This window comes from Capra hircus, chromosome 16 (assembly GCF_001704415.2).
Source record: "Capra hircus breed San Clemente chromosome 16, ASM170441v1, whole genome shotgun sequence".
Lineage (NCBI taxonomy): Eukaryota > Metazoa > Chordata > Mammalia > Artiodactyla > Bovidae > Capra > Capra hircus.
The window spans coordinates 77,525,110-77,543,132 of record NC_030823.1 but is presented as its reverse complement, the minus strand read 5'-3'; the positions used below and the strand labels follow the sequence as shown (position 1 = coordinate 77,543,132).

Here is an 18,023-nt window from a genome sequence, read left to right as displayed (position 1 = left end):
TCGCCTGTTGATAATACTGACAGCGTGGTCTGGAGACTGTTCCGCAGTTCTCTGTCCTCCAGTATTTGTTCTATAGCAGACTTTGGTCTACGTAGCGACTTAGAAAGGTCACTATCACTCTCTTCCCTTCCCTACTGGGGAAGAACTCTCTTTCCAGGCTCACCGTTTCCTCTCTACGTGCAGGGGATGGTCAACTGCAACACGGCAATCACTGTGTCTGCTCACCCCCGCCTTTATCTTGCATAGCTTAACATGCTTCCGTGTTTTCCTGTTCAGAACGGTGACTATTTGACATTCCAGCAAAATATGTTTCCTATTGTATTCTTTTTAATGAACTACAAACCTTGATGGTTAAAAAGGCTGATGTATCCTAATAAGCCTTTCTGCTGGGATTTTTTATGAAATCCAGTAATGCTAAAGCTAAAGCTTTAAAAGTTTGTAGTCGCTACCCTTAATATTAATGAGCGCTTGTAATAAGATCAGAAGAGGGACACTGCCTGCTTTTTTTTTTTTCCCCAAACATTATGAACACATGACAAAACAAACCAGAACATGGTCAAAATGGCAAGCTCACGTATCAGTGGACTGTTCTTATTAGCTGTTGGCAGGTCTAAGATACAGACAGTCAAGAATAGGCTTTTCAAGGTTCGGCGGAGCTCCTGGGGGGTGTGGCTGAGCACAGGTCCTCGGTACAGACTCCGGGATCACAGGACAGAAGGTGCCGGGTCCTTGGAAGGAAGAGGAGAAGGCTGTTATCGGTGCAGCTGAAGGATTCTTGAGGATGGTTTCAGTTCAGCTTTACCACGGAGGAAGTCTGTAAGCTCAAATTCCCTGCCACGTAAGCCTAACGAAGAACACAGATCAGTTCCTAGATTTCTTCACAGCGGAGATCAGTTTCAATATGCAAGAAAGCTTCTGTCCGTTCCCAGCCTGACGTGGGGTTGGGATCCGTCTGTGGGTTCAGTCCACTCCGCTCCAGTGTCTTTTGCACAGGACGCTTTGGGGATGGGACGCATTTGATTCACAGTTTGCGATACAAACACCCTGATACATCATTTATTGGCCATTCAGTATCTGGCTACTATGCCTTAATAAATTCAGTATCTTTAAACCAAGTGTTCAATCCATGTTGCTTGGAGCCGTTCAGAGTATTTTTTTTTCCCCTTTCTTCCTGTTCTTCTCCTCCCCCACCCCACCGATCTCTGTTCTGTTGCGAAGCCGAGCTCGTGGCGGCTGGGACTACGCTCGTTTTGCGTGCAGCATCTCGATCAGCAGGTTGTTGTAGGGGACGTCCCCGTTCAGGTGCTTGTAGTACAGGTACTCCTCGGCCTGCATGCTGATGGCCCGGATCTCCGGGAGGCGGAGCAGCAGCTGCCCGAACTTCTCTGCCTGCTGCGGGTAGTTGCACACGGTATAGTCCAGCAGGGCGGCGTTGACCTGCTCCTGGACGCCTTCCACCAGCTGGGAGTTCTCCAGGTTTTTGACATCTGGATTAAAAAAAAAACAAAACAAAACACAGTATTTCAATGGTGTTTTAATTCCTGTTTATAGCAGTGTTCAATTCGGGGTTGCATTTTCCTCCTGACATAAAGCCCACTCGATGCACCGACCGGACGGTCGGTCAGCCCCACTCATGGAGACTGCACAAACGTGCTTTAGAAGAATGTCCTGTGGAAATTCTGCCTATGCCTCCAGTCAATTAGACACCAGTGGGTTTTGAGCAAGGTCAGTTCTTTTCATATCTCACAAAAGAAAAGGTTTGAGGATTCCGAAAGTAGAAGGGTCATAATATATTACCACCAAATGAGTCCCTTGAGGAAGACTGATCTTAACCCAGTATATGACACGATGCATACAACTCTGTATTAATTTTTCTGACCCAAGGTGAAATCTGTGTCCAGGCTATGATGTAGTTAATTCTAATAAAAAGTGACAGGGTTCTTGTTTCTGTTTGACATTTCCTGGATGGTTCTGAAAGCCTCTGACTTGTCTAGCCCATGCTAATGAACCATCTGGTACACTCCAGTGACTGCCAGTGGAGCTGTCGCTGCTGGGAACTCTCTAAAATATGTGTCTCGGTGACTAATGATCTTTATCAGATGAAAGCTTCGTCCTTTAGGCAGAGTGCAAGCAGGATGGCCGGTGCCCTTTAACCTGAATGTGGTTTCTGCAGTTGATACGTTGCTTTTTTTTTCCCCTTCTAGACACGAGCCATTCCCACAGAGGGGATGGATTCAGACAATCCACCTGGCCTGATTCCTAAGGATCCTCGCCCTGCAGGTCCTCATAATGTGGAGTGAGAGGGCAACAGAGTTAAAAGACAGACTGACATGCACAGACACACAGACACTGAGCAGGGAAATGGTCATGGTGGAATTTCTCTTCTGGAGTCTGTTTATGTGAACTGTACAACTTGTTTATGGTGTGTAGACAGACGCCTCTGGGAGAAATCTACAGATACGCGTGTGCGTGTTTACATACATCATCCGTGCTGAGAAAGTAAACAGACGCAGGCACCTCTCCCCCTGCTTTATCTTCTAATTGGACAAAAATAAATAAGAACGATTCTGTAGAAAACCAAATAATACTATGGCTGAAAGGTTAAACGCACCAAACCCCGCTGAGTCACCAACTTGCGTCCCGTGTTTTTGCCACCGTTCGTTGTGACACTTAGTACACACGTGCACGGCCCTTTCGGTGTCTCTACGTGCTGCGACAACAGGCTGCCTCACATGTGCTGTTGAAACGTGCCCAGGATGATTTCGGTGTTTACATTTTGAGCCATAACTTTGCATGAAGCATGCTTCCCCAATTCCGTCCTCAAATCTCTGCCCCAAATTAAAAACAATGGGGAATTAGTACCGAAATAGCATGGGCACTGGTATGATCACATCTACTTCAAAGTGCAATGGGGGGGTCAAAAATACCTGGTCATTCATTAACGAGGCACACAGACAACTGCTCCCCGATGAGGAGCTTCGCCTTCCAAGGTGTCGCCCACCAGACGCTACGCAGGCAGCACAAGTTAGCAAGGCGTTTCCCATCGATCTCACCCATAGTGTCTTAGAATTCAATTAAGATACTTATTAGTTATGTCTGGTTCAACATTACAAGATGCAAACAACTGGAAATCCCTTGAATACGCTGAACCAAGACAGATGACAGAAAAATCCACGTTCATGTCAGCCTGGTTCTCTGCCACACCGTTTGCATTTCACAGGCGCACACCCTGGTTACAGACACTGGTCCTTCCTAAGGCATCGCGGCAGAGAACCAGTGATTCCAAAATAGTTCATCTGAATTCTGACCAGTTTCTTAGTGCTGCTTCTCTTTACCCTCCTGCTCAACCTAAAGAAAACATTAAAGCCTGACACCTAAGGAATAATTTAGTTTTTCTCTTTTATATACTACTAAGAAGTTGAAAGGAAAAAAAAAAAAAGACAAGCAAGTTCCAGTGTTATAGTGATTTTAACACAATCATAGGAAAAAAAATCGAAGTATTATTTTATGCTACAATGACAGATATTGTCACAGCAAGAAACGCTAACAAAAGTCACCGAGATTCATAGGGAGGGTGCAGGAATTGCACAGTATAAAACGCAAGATAAATGAACAATAGTCCTTTCGGAAAGTTGTTTCTGAAACCTTTTTTTGATAAATGTATTTTTTGAGAATAAGGTTCAGCCTTCTGTGATAAATTATGTCACTCTCTTAATAAAAGCAAAGCAAACACAATGAACTGCTAAGAAACAGAAAGCAAAGGACGGGTCGTAGGCTCTGGTTAAATCACTTACTCTTGTTACAGATAAACATTTAAAGTCTTCAGGTCAGCATGTGCTGGATAATTTCTAAGAATACTGGTCCAAACTCCCCGAAGTTTAAAACCACATGCAACTGTCTTTCTGAGGGAAAATCCTGTTTACTGTGTTTATCATGAACTGTAACAGAAGTTACGCTGCTGGTTGTCCCAAACGTACCTACTTACTGAATGCATGTCTACACACAGTTTGTAATTCATATGATCTGTTTAATGCCAGTGTCATGAAGTAACAGAAGTTACGCTGTTGGTTGTCCCAAACGTACCTACTTACTGAATGCCAACTTTGTTTCTATGTCTACACAGGCAGTTTGTAATTCAGTGGCAGTGATTCTGATATTAAAGCTATGCAGTGAAAGAAAGAGAGAAAGGAAGGAAGGAAGGAAGGAAGGAAAGAAAAATTATCTTGACTGAGTTCCTCTCATCCACTGACCAAGAAGCTTCCAAATCCCAGCTCCAGCTGATCTGTTTCAGCTCTGTCTCTCTCACAGCGTCTTGCCCTCTTTTATTAACCGCCCATTTCCCCATGGAAACTACCAGCATCTTGAGATGAGAACTGTGTTATCTTTTAGTCAAGGCCTCCCCAGAGGTTTCTCCAACTGCTTGCTTTATATTTAGGTGTATTTGTCCAAAAATTGCTTAATTGTAAAATGACCCATTACGTTAGCTGCTGCATATCTTTACGCCGCTCCTGTCTGGCTCTCTGCGACCCCATGGACTGCAGCCCGTAAGGCTCCTCTGTCCGTGGGATTATCCCGGCAAGAATACTGAAGTGGGTTGACATTTCCTCCTCTGGAGGGTCTTCCCATCCAGGGATCGAACCTGAGTCTCCCGCACCTCCTTCTGTGGCAGGCGGATTCTTCACCACTGAACCACCAGGGAAACCCTTGAGCCGCTATGTAGCTGCTAAGTCGGTTTCCTTTTTTTTTCTAGCTTGACACTGGCTTTCAAAAGTCGACTTATACCATAAATCTCTCCCTGAAGAAAAACAGTTTAAATGTACTAGTGTGTTCTACTCAAGAATCCTTGGTGAGCCTTTTTATGATCTGAATAACCAAGGCTGAGTTCACGTGTTCTGACAACGGGGGTCAGTTCTGCTCTAGGGAGAACGTGCCCACGCCCTCATCTGGGTGTGGGATATGGCCCCTTGTTCTTGAGTCTCTCGTATTTCCTGTCCGACAGGCAGAACTTGGCGTTTCCATGTGGAGAATGTAAATTGGTGCAGCATAGTGGAAGACAGGATGGAAGTTTCTCAAAAAACTAAAAATGCAGCTACCACATGACCCAGAAATTCCACTCCTGGGTACGTATTTGAAGAAAATGAAAACAATAATTGGAAAAGACACACGCACCCCAATGTTCATAGCGGCACTATTTACAATACCGAGATGTGGAAGCAACCTAGGGGTCCATCTACAGACGGTAAAGAAGGTGTAATGAGCTCAAGCAAACTCTGGGAGATGGCGAAGGACAGGGAAGCCTGGTATGCTGTGGTCCACGGGGTTGCAAAGAGTCGGACATGGCTGCATGACTGAACAACATATATATATATGTATAATGGAATACTTTGCCAACAATGGTCCATCTAGTCAAAGCTATGGTTTTTCCAGTAGTCACGTGTGGATGTGAGAGTTGGCCCATAAAGCAAGCTGAGTGCCAAAGAATTGATGCTTTTGAACTGCAGTGTTGGAGAAGACTCTTGAGAGTCCCTTGGACTGCAAGGATATCCAGCCAGCCTATCCTAAAGGAGATCAGTCCTGGGTGTTCATTGGAAGGACTGATGCTGAAGTTGAAACTCCAATACTTTGGCCACCTGATGCAAAGAGCTGACTCATTGGGAAACACCCTGATACTGGAAAGATTGAAGGAGGAGAAGGGGATGACAGAGGATGAGATGGTTGGATGGAATCACTGACTCGATGGGTATGAGTCTGAGCAAGCTCTGGAGGTGCTGCTGGACAGGGAGGCCTGGCATGCCGCAGTCCATGGAGTCGCAAAGAGCTGGCCACTGCTGAGAGACTGAACTGAACTGAATAATGGAACACTCCCCAGCTGTAGCAAAGAAGGAGATTCTGCCATTTGCAATAATATGGATAGATGTGGAGGGCATTATTCTTAGTGAAGTAAGTCAGAAAGAGAAAGACACACACTGTGTGATATCACTTGTCTGTGGAATCTAAAATGCAGCAAACTAGTGAATTTAATAACAACAAAAGGAAACAGACTTGCAGACACGAGGAACAGCCTGGTGCCTGCCAGTGGGGAGAGGGCGGAGGGGAGGGGCGAGACACGCCCTCCAACGCAGGAGCACAGCCAGGACGCCACAGTGACGACGAATGGAACATAACCTTCAAAAACTGCGAATTCAAGAAAGCAAGCAAGTAGAGACGAAAAGTGCCGAAACACAGCGCCGCCGCCTCTCCGAAGACTGGGAATCTTCTCTTCCACAGAGGCCACTGTGGGTACTTTTTAGGAAGAGACCAGATTAAACTGTGCTCACGGAATTCATGTTTAGGCTCATTCATGCCCTATCCTAAAACACGAAATACCTTTAAAATGCTAGTCATTTTCTCTGTGACGCCGCCTTACAAATCAAGCCCCACTCTACAAGCGACGAATGGGCGCTGGCGTGCCTCGGGGCCTTAGCTCATCTCTAGCAGGAGTCCATGACGCTGGCAACTCGTGAATGAACGGATAGCTAATTATATGGGAAAGCAAAATTTGGACAAATTATGCCACGTTCTGGGGTCCTTGGAAATCTGCTTTTCGGGACTTGCTCTTCAGCTCCCAGATGAAACAGCCTTGCCCACATGTGGGTTTGAGGAGGCCCAGCTGGGGAGATCGACAGGAGAGCAAAATCCGCCGCCAGCTCTTCTGGGGCGTCACGCCGGATCCCCGAGCCTCCTGCATTTGGCACGCTACACGTTTCTTTGAAACTGATGGAAGCTTCATCTTAATACAATTTAGAAACGCAAGTTAATGAACCCCATCATTACAAATTCTGAGTCGGAAACAGTACGTAAACAGGCAGAGGCACCCCCAACCCTTTCTCCCCCGCCTTTAAATTTTGATGACTGGCAAAAAAGCATTTTGAGCTTCTCCTCTAAGTATCAATCTCCTATCATCTGCTCCGCTTTACTCACTCAGGGACTAATTACCAACTTGTTATATGGAGCAGCCTGATGATCAGCTCACAGTGGGGGCCCAGAGCCCCTCCATCCTTATTGGAAAGTAAACCCTTAGGTCTTCTTGAATACATTACCGCTGGCTTTTCGGTCGCACGCAGCGTTCAGCCTCCTTCTGAAGCTGAAGACGCTGGTTTCTGCCGCCCTGGTCTCTGCCACATGGCACGGCTCCCGTACAGCACGCTCTTTCGGGAGACCGGTTCTCTGCAGAGCAAGGGGGCTGGGGGCTGGGGGCTCAAACGGCCGGAGAATATAATTATCTTGGCTAACTTTCCGCACATTGGGGGAAAAAAGAAATTTCATCTGGTCCTTTCAAAGATACAAAAGTGAGGGGAAGAGGTACCACTTCGCATCTGGAGAATACTGCTTCCCTTTGAGGCTTTTGGAGGGGCGACCTCTAAACTGGGTCGCGACTTGTCCTGCAAAGACCTTTTCCTCTGATAACGTCAGCAGAGGAGAAAACAAACGAATTTTCTCTTGGGAATTCATTTTTAAATTATTTTTAAAGGGCTAACCTTAAATAATTTGTAGAAATAATTTTGTAGCAACTTTTGCAGAGCAACATGCTAGAGAAGGAAATGGCAACCCACTCCAGTGCTCTTGCCTGGAGAATCCCAGGGACGGGGGAGCCTGGTGGGCTGTCGTCTCTGGGGTCGCACAGGGTCGGACACGACTGAAGCGACTTAGCAGCAGCAGCAGCGGCATGCTAGCTCTTTTCCTGTGAAGCAAGTGGCCTGAATAAAGAGCGAGGGCTGTCGGGGTGGAGACGGGCAGACGGCACTCCCAGTGCCGGCGCCTGCATTTAGAGTCTACACTTGTTTCCGGCAAAACTGAAACTCAAGACTTTAAATTAACTACCATTAAGTCCTTTATAAAGCTAGTTGAGGGGATGGAATTCCAGCTGAGAGCTATTTCAAATCCTGAAAGATGATGCTGTGAAAGTGCTGCACTCAATATGCCAGCAAATTTGGAAACTCAGCAGTGGCCACAGGACTGGAAAAGGTCAGTTCTCATTCCAATCCCAAAGAAAGGCAATGCCAAAGAATGCTCAAACTACTGCACAATTGCACTCATCTCACACGCTAGGAAAGTAATGCTCAAAATTCTCCAAGCCAGGCTTCAGCAATATGTGAACCGTGAACCTCCCGATGTTCAAGCTGGTTTTAGAAAAGGCAGAGGAACCAGAGATCAAATTGCCAACATCTGCTGGATCATGGAAAAAGCAAGAGAGTTCCAGAAAAACATCTCCTGCTTTATTGACTATGCCAAAGCCTTTGACTGTGTGGATCACAATAAACTGTGGAAAATTCTGAAAGAGATGGGAATACCAGACCACCTGACCTGCCTCTTGAGAAACCTATATGCAGGTCAGGAAGCAACAGTTAGAACTGGACATGGAACAACAGGCTGGTTCCAAATAGGAAAAGGAGTACGTCAAGGCTATATATTGTCACCCTGCTTATTTAACTTCTATGCAGAGTACATCATGAGAAATGCTGGGCTGGAAGAAACACAAGCTGGAATCAAGATTGCCAAGAGAAATATCAATAACCTCAGATATGCAGATGACACCACCCTTATGGCAGAAAGTGAAGAGGAACTAAAAAGCCTCTTGATGAAAGTGAAAGAGGAGAGTGAAACAGTTGGCTTAAAGCTCAACATTCAGAAACCTAAGATCATGGCATCTGGTCCCATCACTTCATGGCAAATAGATGGGGAAGCAGTGGAAACAATGGCTGATTTTATTTTTTGGGGCTCCCAAGTCACTGCAGATGATGACTGCAGCCATGAAATTAAAAGACGCTTACTCCTTGGAAGGAAAGTTATGACCAACCTAGACAGCATATTAAAAAGCAGATAATATTTTGCCAACAAAGGTCCATCTAGTCAAGGCTATGGTTTTTCCAGTGGTCATGTATGGATGTGAGAGTTGGACTATAAAGAAAGCTGAGTGCCGAAGAATTGATGCTTTTGAACTGTGGTGTTGGAGAAGACTCTTGAGAGTCCCTTGGACTGCAAGGAGATCCAACCAGTCCATCCGAAAGGAGACCAGTCCTGGGTGTTCACTGGAAGGACTGATGCTGAGGCTGAAACTCCAATACTTTGGCCACCTGATGCGAAGAGCTGACTCATTGGAAAAGACCCTGATGCTGGGAGGGATTGGGGGCAGGAGGAGAGGGGACAACAGAGGATGAGATGGCTGGATGGCATCACCGACTTGATGCACATGAGTTTGAGTGAACTCTGGGAGTTGGTGATGGACAGGGAGGCCTGGTGTGCTTCGATTCATGGGGTTGCAAAGCGTCGGACATGACTGAGCGACTGAACTGAAGTCCTTTATATAAATCTGTGTATGTGTACACATGTGTATGAATATTAGCCATGAACTATTGGTAGCAACCAGAACAGACAATCCAGCATCTTCACAGAACAAGAAAATCCAAGTCTTGTGTGGGAACTGCGTGTAAAAATGTGGGCATATAGGATATGTATTATTTTTGTACATAGAAATGAGCCCATACAACTTGCTCAGTTCGGTTCAGTCGCTCAGTGATGTCTGACTCTTTGTGACCCCATGGACTGCAGCACGCCAGGCCTCCCTGTCCATCACCAACTCCCGGAGTTTACTCAAACTCATGTTCATCACGTCCGTGATGCCATCCAACCATCTCATCCTCTGTCGTCCCCATCTGCTCCCACCTTCAATCTTTCCCGGCCACAGGGTCTTTTCAAATGAGTCAGCTCTTCCCATCAGGTGGCCAAAGTATTGCAGCTTCAGCATCAGTCCTTCCAATGAATATTTGGGACTGATTGCCTTTAGGATGGACTGGTTGGATCTCTTTACAACTAGCTGATGCTTTATAAATGACAAAGCACCCTACTGTGCTTTACTACTTCACACCTTATGTATACACCGTCTATGAATTCATTCATTCACTCAGCCCTGTGTGAGATGATGAAGATATAGGAATAAAAGACAGACTCTGGGTCAAGTGCTAGGGACAAACAGCGGGTGCCCCGGGCACACACAGGGCCGAGGGGCAAGCAGCGTTCTCAGGGGAGGTGACGTCTGGGAGCTTTCGAGAAACGAGGCAGAGTGAGCTGAGCAACATGGGGAAGTGAGAGCAGCGACCCGCACACAGAGCCCCGGAGACAGGGAATGGGTCCCTGGAGCAGCTCAGCTTCTGTGAAGGCCTGCGGGGCGCGGGCAGTGGACACAGCAGCAGGAGGGGTACACAGGGGTGGACTGCGAAGTTTGGGGTGGGTGGTGCTGTACACAAGAGTCTGTCTTTTGTTCTGGAAGCCACACAGAAGCACTGCAAGATGGGAAGGAAGGAACGACGTGGTCAGCTCTCCGAGTGGGAAATAGCAGGTGTCTGCAGGACCATAGGCGCCAAACTCGGTGGCCACAGGGGTGGGGATGGACATGAAGGCCATCCAGGTGGTCACGCCGCAGGGCCTGCTGGCCCAGGTTAATCGGGAGTGGGAGAGAGCAGAGGCCCTGGCTGGTGGTCTGGGTGTCAGTCAAGAGAGAGAGTGGTGGGCACCTTCACCCCTGCCCCCGGCAGGAGGAGAGGAAGAGGCGTAGGACGTGGTGAGTTCAGGGGCAGGTGGGCGTCCCCGGGGATGCAGGGCAAACAGCTGGAGATGGGGGGGGGGGTCCAGACTCAGCGGGGAAGCTGGACTAGTGTCCAGATGCGGAAGCCATCAGTGGTAGGTGAGGATGAGACCCCAGGAGTCAGGGGAGTGTGTGGAGAGAGACGAGAAAGGGCCGGGGCTGGGAGTCTGGAGACTACCAACTCGCCAAAGATTCTCTCGTGAGAAGGCATTACGGGTTATGAGATTTAGACTCGGAAAGATTAAATAGCTTTTCCATGATTTCTAAGTTAAGGACAGACCCAGAGAATGCAGGAATGGCTAACATTCAGCCAGCATTAGTCAACCTGCAAAGGATGTTTTCACAGACCTCTTAAGACTGTGAATGTGTCCCAGAGCCCCAAGTTCCTGCCACCGAAGGGGGTTTCAGAATGGGACGTACTGGGTGGTCCAATAGCTCAGCTTCTAAAGGGTCTCAAGGTCTGTGAATGAACAGTTTTCAGAGAATTTGAATGAAGTAACATACCCCTGACACTCATACTGATGCATGCTAAGTTGCTTCAGTCATGTCCAACTCTTAGTGACCCCATGGACTGCTGCCTGCCAGGCTCCTCTGTCCACGGAATTCTGCAGGCAAGAATCCTGGAGTGGGTTGCTATTTCCTTCTCCAGGGTATCTTCTGGACCCAGGGATCCAACCAGCGTCTCTCATGTCTCCTGCACTGACAGGTGGGCTGTTTAATACTAGCCCATATTTATGTATTCAGTTCAGTTCAGTTCTTAGACACCTTAATCGTCATAATGCCCCAGGTCACGGTTATGAACAGCCGCAGTTGACACTGAGCAGAGACCAGAGTCGTGAGCACCCTCCTGGAGGGCTTCTCTGCGCACCACCCCACCCCAGCCTTAACACTGGGGCTGTTTCATGGCAGAACAGTATCTCTCATGTTTTCCAAAATCAATGAAAGGTAGAGGATTCCTTGCACATTTATCCCATTCTCATTCACAAAGAATATTTAGGAAAACATGGCCAAGCCTTAACTTTCAGTTAGAGACTTACTTTCCACTCCCTTTTCTTAACTTTGAAGTGCAATTTCCCCAAACATGTACGACGCTTCACAAAAAGCTGCTAACGCGGTGCCTCCCGGAGCTGCCGAAAGCGCAGGCTCAGGAAGCGCCACTGCAAAAAGAACGTCACCTGCGGGGCCCACGCGTGCGTCAGCTTTGCGTTCAGAGTTCGTCACCCCTAACGGGCAGGAGCTTTTTCCCCAGCGGAAAAGAACACAGCATACTAACCAAACGTCACGCTTCTGGTCCCGATCCTGTCTCTAACTGTGAGATCACGGGCGCATCGCTCTTTGGGGCCCCAAAAGGCAAGGGCTGCACTCGACCATCTCCCATCGCCCCAGCCCTAAGAGTGCACAACTGCGTGCCTATGAAGCCAAGCTTTGGAAGGAAGGCGCTGGATTCGTGCTGTCAACACAAAAGTAGTGACACGTATGTCTCTACACCATATGCAGCAACCGCAGTGCCTGTTAATGGGTAAAGGAATAAAAAGCAGGGTCTGTGGATTCAGTGAAACAGTGACCGCTTAGGAAGGAGGGACATTCTGACACAGGGGACGACGCGGGGGAACCTTGAGGACACCGCGCCGGGTGCGAGAGGCCAGTCACAAAGGGACAGGTGCTGCAGGCCTCCGCTCACCTGCATGCCCGCGGCATCCGATCCATAGACAGCAGTGTGGCGGGGCTGCCAGGGCCTGGGGGACGGCGGGTGGGGGTGTCTCACGGGTTCAGCGTTCTGCAAAGTGGAAGGAGTTCCGGACACTGACTACACACCGATGTAGATGCACCTGACATCCTTGAACTGCCCACTTAAGAAGGGCAAAGGTGAGGAAGTTTATGCTCCGTAGACAGACATGCGGTTGCCAAGGGCGAAGGACGCGTCGAGAGTTTGGGGTTAGCAGATGGATAAGCAAGGCCCCACTGCCTAGCACACGGAGCTGTGTTCAACGCCCTGTGATAAACCACAGTGGAAAAGACTATGGAAAACAGGCATATAAAAATACATATGTAACTGAGACTTCACCAGCATTGTTAACACAACTGTAATTCAATGGAAAACAGCAAATTTTATGTGCTGTGTATTTCCCCACAATTAAACACTGAAAACTGTACTGTCCGTGTGGTGTTTAAACACAGTGAAACAACGCCCTGAGAACCACCACCTGCAGAACCAGACCATCCCCGACGCGCTCCAGGCTGCCGAGTCGTGCGTTCCTTCCATGGACCAGATTCCCGCAGCTGAAGGGTGACTGCTACCCATTCCGCGCTCCCCTTCGCTCACATCCTTACGCTGCAGCTTCTTGTTGGTGCCTGCTTGACCGACTTCACAGTATACAGTTACTCGTCTAATTCTTTGTAAAGTGTTTACCTGATCTTTAAGCTTGCCTGTCGCCCTCACGAGGGGCGCTGTGAAGGCAGGGGCACGTGGGCCAGGGGCCAGCACACGGGGCGCCCTCCCCGGTGTGGAAGGGATGACTGCAGAGTACACTTCTTGAGTTAATGCTGTGTGGCCCTAAAAGTATTTCCTCCTTCCCCTTTTGGCCTCTGACACGCTCTTCATGCTTCCACATCAAATTCACGCCACACTGGGTTTCCCTTTCGTGTAGAGCGGTTTCATGATCAGCAGCAAAAAGCACCAGCGCCACTATGTACTGCGCTTTCCAGGGACACAGATTCTGAACCGGCTGCTGGCTGTGTGCGCTGACGGCAGTGCCAGGCCCGCCAGCTTCCCCGGGCTCCTCCATACCTTCCGTGTGCAAGGCACTTATTTCCTCTGCCCGGGGTCCACCTTCCCCAGGCACTCAAGGCCCAGGATGACAGCTCCAGGGCGTGACTTCACTCTGTAGATCCAACCGCTTCTGGACCTTCTGGCTTCTGCACCTCCCGCCTCTGGCTTCTGCACCTCCTGCCCAAATGGCGAGTGGGCATCGCAGACTTGGGTGGTAACATCGCCCTCCATTCCCTGGGCACCCAAGCCTGCTCTCTGCCTCCGGGTTTCCCTGATCACCAGCCAATGTCCCCAGGCCTTGGCCCCGACAGCCTGGCCTCCAGGGGGCCTCTTCAATCCCATCGCTGTGGACTGTGCTGTTTGCACATCACAGGGGGTGTCGGGTGCCATGTGGTCACCTGTCGATCGTGGCGACGGGATGTCGACCTTGGCAACGGCCACCCTTCCCCCGTCCTGCCACGGGGCCTGGGCAAAGTTGGAGCCCCCTTCGCATTCGGCGAATGGAAGAAGGCATTCTCACGCTAACACACATGTCCCTCTTTGCCTTGCTGTGTCTGAAGGCCCTCTGAACATGTCTGATCGGACCCTCCCAAACCCATGACCGACCTCAGATCCAACAGCAGGATGCCTTTCTATCGTTTGGCTCTGGGACGATGACACTGAGCTCAGTGGACTTCAGAAGGAGCAGCATCTGGTTTGCCTGGTATTATGAAGCGGCACGTCATCTGAGGATGCTGAGAAAAGCCTGTCTGGGCACTGTGGGCCACGCCCAGACCACTGCTGACAGAGGGCATTCATCCTTTCCTTCCCTACACACATCTGCAGTGTGTTTTCCAGAATGCTAGGGGATAAAAACGCAGAAGGAAGCCCATACTGCAGGGGTTTTAAGACCAAGAATTGAAGCAGGTCGTACGTTTTATCAAGTTAAATGCATGCAGAATGAAAGGCCAAAAAAAAGAGAAAAATCTCTGACTGGGAATTAACACAGCAGTTTGGACCAGGAAACAGAACTGAAAGAGGCACAAGACAGAACGATTTTCCGGTCTCCTCCTAAATTTCAAGCGAAACCGTGTGTCAGACAGACTTAATCCTTAGGGCAAACGCGTACAGTGCTCGATAAACCGGAACGACCTCTAGCTGGAGCGGCCCTGGCCAGCCAGCCTTGGCAGCCTCGGTCCTTACCTTGTTATAAAGACCATCTGTCTGCTCAGAAGACAACCTGTCCACATGCAGGAAAACCTGTCCGCCTTCAGAGAAAAGCTCCTCCCCCACTCTCGTAGTCACGTCCCAGAATAGGTTTCGACTCACAAGTCTGCATTTTTGATTTTGACTCAGGAATTTCTGTGGTTTTGGCCAAGTTTTCTTACTCTCTTCGAGTAAGGTTATGGTCTTTAGTTTGTTCAGGTGGCAAGTCAAGCCTATGAATAAACCAACGTTATCATATGAAAGAGAATTAAACAGGCAGATCCAAGTGGGGATATATTAAGCCAAATTTAAGCTCCAGTTGTTGAATTTAGCCCGGGCTTGCTGTCTGGTTTGCCTGGGGATAAATTCAGCTTTCCAACTAATCGAATGAAGAAAACCGCCTCAGGTATGATAAAATTTACAAGAGAGCACTGTCCAACCGTTCTTGTTAAAAATATTCGCTTAAAGGCATTCTTATCGTCTTTGGGATGAAGACCATATTTGCATTTAATGATCTGGTTTCAAACTTTTATGAACTTGGATCCAATATTAGCTTAGCCAATTAAAATCTTATTTGGAGGGAGAGTGAGGGGCAAAAAGCCCGATCTACTCAGCTCTGGTTAGTGTTTTAGAACTTGCCTACGAACTCTCGAAGAGGTTATTTCTAAGAGAAAAAACAAAGGGGAGGGTAACATTTCAGAATATAAATGTACATTTAGTAAACAATGTTATATTCACAATACGCAATTGACTTGAAGATTTTCTGCACGTTAGAGCCTTGGTCCAGAAGACAAAAGATGTAATCTTCCAGATATTTCCACCCTACAATCAATACTCCTTCATAATTCAGCATTTGAAAGAAATGCTTTTTCTCTAAACTGCCGTTAGTCCACAGGCCACAGGGCGGTTGCAGGGCCAGGGGCGGCCTGCTCCCTGTCCAGGCCCAGGAGGAGGCAGACGGGGCCAGGGGTGCGAAGGGCTGAGGGTCCACGGGGAGAAGGAGCTGACTGCAAACTAAAGGGTGGGTGGAAACGTTGGAAAAAAGCATTCAGAATCCTCCCCCAGATAAGCAGTTTATTCCATATAACTTGCATCACGCAGACCTCAGGGCCCCTGGCTGCCTGGGCAGGAACCTCACGGACTCTCCCAGGGCACCACGTCCACGAGCAGCCCGGGGTCAGAAACACAAGTGTCCCCGCTGCCCAGCTGTGGTCCACCTTTCGGGGTGACAGCTGTGGCCTGGCTTCAGTGTCCCCAGTGGCAGCTGGGACGAGACGGAAACAAATCAGACACCCCAGGACCAATTCTCCTCTCACTCATTTCAACAGAAACCAAGACGTGAATAGAACACACAACGTCATTTGGAAGAATGAGCACCCGTTATCTAAAGGATGTAACCCATGACAGTTAGGCCAACACAAGACTGTGTGACAAGGCAAGCACTCCTGTCTCCCGAGCAGCCGGACACAGGGAGCGAGAGCCTCCACTGCTATTCATGGTTGGCTTGCGCATGAAGACCCAGCAAGTTGAGCTCTATGCACATTCAGAGGCTGTATCTGGGCTTTATTTTTGATAAGAAGTTTCAAAGGTGCCTTTCCGTTTCATGGGGCTTCCCTTATAGCTTGGTCAGTAAAGAATCTGCCTGCAGTGCAGAAGACCCGGGTTCGATCCCTGGGTTTGGAAGCTCCCCTGGAGAAGGAAATGGCAACCCACTCCAGTATCCTTGCTTGGAAAATCTCATGGACAGAGGAGCCTGGTGGGCTGTAGCCCACGGGGTCGCAAAGAGTCGGGCACGACTGAGTGACTAACACTTACTTTCTGTTTCACAGTGTAAATATCTTAATTCATGAGAAATAAATTCTATCTGAAACCAGCAGCAGAATCAGAAATTCAAGGAATTAAAAGGACTGTTGGGACTTCCCTGGTGGTTGGGTGGTTAAGAATCTGCCGTGCAATGCAGGGGCTGTGGGTTCAATCTCCAGTCGGGGAACTAAGATCCCACATGCCTTGAGCCAACGAAGCCTGTGAGCTCTATGGTCCTCAGCTCTGCAACTAGAGAAAGCCCAGCACCACAAGGAAGACGCAGCGCAGACCAAAAAAAAAGAAAAAACAAACCCCCAAACCTACTATTAATGTGTCATCTACTTTAAAACCTAGTTTTAAAATGTTAAAGGCTTTCTGTAAGGCATTTTATGAAATGTAGGCTCAGCACGTTTTCCAGTTTCTGAAGATGAAGTATTTGTTTCGCTCTTTGACATTTTACCACAGGCTTTCCCTCTAGCTCCCTTTAGCTCCCCCCGCGGCACTTGGGGCACCCCCAGCACTTGTCTTCTGAGACACCAGGGCGAATGCAAAGGCTGGATGGAAAACCGGGGATTTTTAAAATGCTGCATCTGGTGCCTCCAATCCTCTTCTCACAGCACCCCACCCTCCCATGCTGACTCTCTTATTTTAGAGGAAGCATTGGAGTGAGGTCCCAAAACTGCATTTCTTTAATTGCATGTGAATTCAGCTTTCTGTTGAAGCTGAATTGTTAGGAATCAGTGAGGTTTCTTGTACTTTGCATGTTCTGTTTTCGTACTAAAAGATACTATCACAGTCGGTAGAATGCTTGCAACCCTCGGTCCACATGAGAACTGTTATTTATATACATCTGATCAAGATGGCCAAGGTTTCTCTTTAGTTTGTGGGATTAAAATAAAACTATCCTTCAAGAGCTAGATATACTTGCTACTTATCATTATATCATTTTCCTCAGCTTATTAAAATTCTGCTCAATAAGATCAGAGGTTGAATGAATGGGGAAAAAAATCATTCAGTTGACTGATACTTATCAGAATCATTTGATATAAAAAGAAAAGAGAGGTCTTTGGGGTGAGAACCAGGGAGGAAGGGATACTGACTACCTAACAAGATCACTGAAGACAAATACTCATCAATTGTTTGGATATAAATTAATAATTCACCCAACTGCTTAGGGATATGTATTTGTTAGCGAAAGACAGAAAATCCATCACCAGTTTGTTTTCTGTTTAATGATGCGAACTTTTCAGGGACTTTCCTAGTGGCCCAGTGAAGAGTGTGTCTTCCAATGCAGGGGACTCAGGTTCCATCCCTGGTCAGGGACCTAAGATCCCATGTGCAGCGAGGCAGCTACACCTGTGCTCCACGACTCTGGACCTATGCTCCGCAACCAGAGAAAGCCTGTGCACTGCAATGAAGACCCAGTGAAAAAACAGAAAAAAGAAAGAAAGAAAAGAACTTTTAAGAGCCTGAAACATTGGCAAAGGAAGCTCTCTGCCCCTCTTCTCTGTGACTGGATTTTGCTGAGACAGTGATAGCGCTGGTATACAATACCTTACACTTAACCATATTCGTTCTGGGGAATGTTGTGCTCAACTCTAAGCCTGCAGAGCGAGGGAATGAGGAAGAGGTGGTCACCTCACC

The 18,023-nt window shown here is 48.1% G+C and overlaps 1 protein-coding gene across 3 annotated transcripts in view; it reads right to left on the bottom strand.

Moving 5' to 3' along the window:
* Positions 456 to 18,023, bottom strand: part of NR5A2 (nuclear receptor subfamily 5 group A member 2) — a 125,370-nt gene continuing 107,802 nt past the window's right edge. For all 3 annotated transcript variants that reach the window (XM_018060819.1, XM_018060818.1, XM_018060817.1), the window contains one exon: positions 456 to 1,487. In XM_018060819.1, coding sequence (XP_017916308.1) covers positions 1,240 to 1,487 — 248 coding nt within the window. In that variant the 3' untranslated portion in view covers positions 456 to 1,239. The remainder of the gene's footprint in view (positions 1,488 to 18,023) is intronic.